Source organism: Mytilus galloprovincialis, chromosome 1 (genome assembly GCF_965363235.1).
Source record: "Mytilus galloprovincialis chromosome 1, xbMytGall1.hap1.1, whole genome shotgun sequence".
Classification (NCBI taxonomy): domain Eukaryota; kingdom Metazoa; phylum Mollusca; class Bivalvia; order Mytilida; family Mytilidae; genus Mytilus; species Mytilus galloprovincialis.
The window spans coordinates 73,635,384-73,639,849 of record NC_134838.1 but is presented as its reverse complement, the minus strand read 5'-3'; the positions used below and the strand labels follow the sequence as shown (position 1 = coordinate 73,639,849).

The window sequence follows — 4,466 nt, the reverse complement described above, 5'->3', positions numbered from 1 at the left end:
TCTCACCAATAACGTCAACATCGTGTTCTATATCAACACAGTTCCATTCCTTCTATTTAGCTCTAGTAACACAAAAGTAGGTATAAATGTTTACTACGTAATTATTCTTCAAAAAGATAATGAAAGAAGGTGTACTAGTATGTTTGACTTTAAGGAACAAGAAAAGCACATCTACATATTCTTATTTATGTTTTTGTAAAATGTAGTGAAATAAGCTTTCAACATACATGTACATTTGATATTACTATTCCTTTTGAAACCATTCTTTTTTGGTTAGGTATTTACATAAAAAGAAACTCAAGGTACATGTACATTGCAAAGTTATGGTATTGTTTCAGGACTAAATCTAATCCTTCAGTGGTAGAATGCTAAAGTCTATTTAGGAAGCTTGATGATTTAAGATTTCTAAAAGTGAGCTGCACATATTAACATACCTCAATTTCAATATCTTATTTGCACGGTGTTTACATTTTTTAAGAGTACCTTGTAAACATCAAAGGAATGCTGATCCAATTACATCATCAGGTGGAGTCCTCCTTCCTTGGCTGTTTCGGCGCTATTCCACAACAACCTCCAGAGGTACGCCGGCTCATGTGATCACTCTGAACCTGGAACTGGATGGCCTACACGGCTCCGATGTCTCAGCTGATGTCATTGCTGTTCTTCTGTAACTGAATGCTGTTCTGTATATCTATATCTGTCCATTATTTACACAATAACTGTTCATTGTTCTATCACTTTGCACTTTTCCACACTTCGTCTCTTTTCCTCAAAATCCACTGTGATGCCACTTCTGCTTCTCTACACACTTCTGTAATCAGTTTCTTCCTCTCTGCTCCTACCACTCCCAAGGTCCTAAGTGCCCGCCACATTGACTGTCCTGCAAAGCCCCTGCATCCGACTTCTATTGCCATACACCACGTCCTCCATCCCCGCTGTTTGCAATCCTCTACTAGCTGCTGGTATTTTGCCATCTTTCTTTCATAAGCTTCCTCTATTCTGTATTCCCATGGGACTGTTAGTTCCAGCAAGACCGCCTGCTTAGTTCCCTGTGACCAAATGACTATATCTGGTCTTAGCGATGTTGCTGCTATTTCTGCTGGGAAACTCATGCGTTGATGTATGTCTGCTGTCATCTGCCAGTCTGATGCTGTTCCAAGTATCCCTAAACCTTCTGCCTGGTTGTCTTTCTTTTCTCCAGCACTCACAAAATTTACAAATGTGATGTTTTTCTGCATCTTTCTCTTCTTTCTCCTGGTGGTATCCAACTTTGCTGCTATTTTTTTCAATACACTGTCATGCCTCCATGTATATCTTCCATCTTTCAGTGCGACTGGACATGCTGACAACACATGCTGTAGAGATGCTGGTTTGTCTTTGCATAAGGTGCATGTTGGGTCTTCTATCAACCCCTTCAGGTATAGAGGTTTGATGGGCTTGGTAAAACATCATACACTGATCTTAAGAGAAAACTCAATCTGTATCCCTCCATACTCCAAATCTCGCTCCAGGTCAAAGCCCTGCTTCTAGCTCCTTGCCAATTCAACCAACTACCCTGCTGTTTCATTCCTACTGCCTTAACATTCCTAATCTCTTCTTCCAACTGTCGTATTTCCTGTTGCACCAGTTCCCTCCGTCCCTTCTCATTTGCTGTATCCCACCTTGTTTTTGTTGTCATACCAAATCCCTGTCTACCAACTGCTGTTACACCAACGATGACACTGTGCTTTAGTCTGGTCTCAGCTTCATTAACTGCTTCCTCTGCTTTCCATTTTCTTCCTGTCCTGATCTTTACTTTGGCTCCTCTCACTTTAGCATCTTTGCTGTCTCTCAACGTCATAACCTGTCTTGTCTTTGTAACTTTATACTCTTCTGTCAATGCCTTCATTGGTAATTGTAGCTTTGTTCCTGTGCTGTACAATCCAATGCTGCTGAAACTTCTTGGCACACCCAACCATCTTCTAAGGCATGCACTGATCTTTCTCTCTAAGGCCTCCACTTTGGACAATGGGAACTCGTAAACTAGTAATGGCCACAATATTCTTGGTAAGACCCCATGTTGATATATCCAGGCCTTATATCTTCCTGGGAACCCACTTTTGTCTATCTTCGTCAGCCATTCTACCAATTGCACTTGAACTTCACCCATGTTTACCATATCTGCTAGTGTTGCATCAAACATTTTACCTAGGCATTTCACTGGTTTCTCTCCAACTGTTGGTATCTTTTCACCTGCTAACTCAAATGTCTCATCTTGCACTTTGCCTTTCCTCACTATCAAACTTCTAGATTTACTTGGTTTGAACTTCATTCTGGCCCACTTAATCATCCTTTCCAATACCTCTAAAGTCCATTTTCCCTCTATGACTGTTTTTGATGTCACTGTCATATCATCCATAAAAGCTCTTACTGGTGGTTGCCTGACCCCTGATGACAATAATGGTCCTCTTCTTGTTTTTTCTACTGATTTTACAATTAAGTTCATTGCTGCTGCAAACAAGACTACTGATACTGTACACCCCGTTAGTATTCCAACTTCAAGTCTCTGCCAAGCTGTGGTGAAGCCTCCAGCTGTGAACCTAATTTCAATCTTGTCAAAATACTCTCGCAGCATAGTTCTGATAGTTGGTGGAACATGATACCTCTCCAATGTCAGGTCTACTGGTTTGTGAGGTATGGACCCATAAGCATTAGCCAGATCTAGCCAAAACACTGCTAAGTCACTTTTCTTCTCCTTTGCTTCTCTTAAAATCTGTGTAATAACGCTGGTGTGTTCGATGCAACCAGATACTTCAGGCATGCCTCCTTTCTGGACTGGCACTGCGATGTCTATATATTCGTTGCCAAGCAGGTACCTCGTCGTTCTCCTTGCTAAAACTGCCAGGAATATCTTCCCCTCAATGTTCAATAGGGAGATGGTTCTAAACTGTTCAACTTTCCTGGAGTTCTCTTCTTTTGGTATAAAACATCCTTCTGCCTTGTACCATTACTCTGTCATCTTTCTCCTTCTCCAAATTACTTTTAATAGCTTCCACAACCTTCTGATCAGTCTGGGACAGTTCTTATATACCCTATATGAAATACCATTTGGTCCTGGTGCTGACCCTGCTCTTGCCTTTCTCACTACGTCCTGCACTTCTTGGAACTTCAGGTCTGACTCATCAAACTGTTCTTTTGGTTCATCTGGTGTTAACAATTTCTCACATTCGTCCAGGTCTTCTCCTCGTCTCTCATCACTGTGGGTCTTACTGAGATGTTCTTCCACTTCTTCCGTCGAGTATATCAAGTTGAACTCTATCATGGCCTGTACCAAAATTGTTGTCATGAGCACCAATCTATCACAAAATATTTTTATCTTTTTTATATATCACCACTGATATATAAAAAACCACTGATAAAGTTTTATGGTCACAATAAATTATCATGATTCTAAATTGGTTGACTATTGCACAGTAAACGTACCTGCCAACCCTCCCGTTGACTGACTCCCGCTCAAATGGTAAAATTCTGAAAATTAAGGATGTTTGCTCCGCTATTTTTTGAATTTTTGTCAGATTTACGGAATCCTCTGGTTTTATCTATGTATTAACATTAAAGAAATTTGCCCACTAACCCGTACTTTTCTTTTCATATTTTTATTACATATTGTTTAAAAAGCCATATTTCCAAATCTTATGAAATCCTTGTTATTTTTTCATAGTTTTTTTGTTAACAAAAAAGTTGCCAATATTAGGTGAAAGAAAAATCTAGAGAGAATTATTTCCCGCATAATTTCCAATGGTTCATATCTTGAAAACAAGCTCACGGACCCTTCATATTTTTCTACTTTTTTAGTTTGTTTACTTATATACTATCAATTTATAACAGTCTTTTAAAAAGCTTGTTATTTTTAAACAGAGTAGCGAACATCCTTAAGTCCACATACTTGTAACAATAGAGGAATACAAAAGTGTGTTCTACAGTGCAAAATTATCATATCTTTCTAGAACAACTGCTTAAACCGCTAGTCGGAGAAATATTTAGAACGACTCAAATAGAAATACATGTATTTAAACCAATATAAGGATACAAATAAAAAAAAAAAACATTTACATTATTTGCTTAAATGAATGAACAACTTACTTCTTTTAATTATGTTGTATTTCCAGATCTGTAGAATACTGCTAACTGATTAAAAGCAAAGAGAGATAATTCAAAATTAAATGTACTGCAGTACCTGACTACAGAGTGTCTCCTTCATGTTTTGCTTTGTCTTAATAAGTATAACAAATATCATTTCTTGGACAGATGTATCATCATGCCGTATTCCGAAAAACTCTTTTGCAATTCAACAAATGGTACTTTCTTTATTCACATGTAACTATGTTGTGTTGTTTGCTTTGTTGTCGGTTATTGCAAAGAGACCCCATTGCATTACATAATTCAGTGTCGGATTCATTACTTTCTAAAGATCTATAAAGGGAGTT

The 4,466-nt window shown here is 38.4% G+C and overlaps 1 protein-coding gene across 1 annotated transcript; it reads right to left on the bottom strand.

The window, feature by feature from the left end:
* Positions 1-734: 734 nt before the first annotated feature.
* Positions 735-3,325, bottom strand: LOC143081178 (uncharacterized). The gene is made up of 3 exons (XM_076257429.1): positions 3,085-3,325; positions 1,555-2,511; positions 735-1,342 (listed from the first exon to the last, which is right to left on the bottom strand). Exons 1-3 carry the CDS (start codon positions 3,323-3,325, stop codon positions 735-737), a joined length of 1,806 nt encoding a protein of 601 aa, XP_076113544.1.
* Between the last annotated feature and the right edge of the window lie 1,141 nt (positions 3,326-4,466).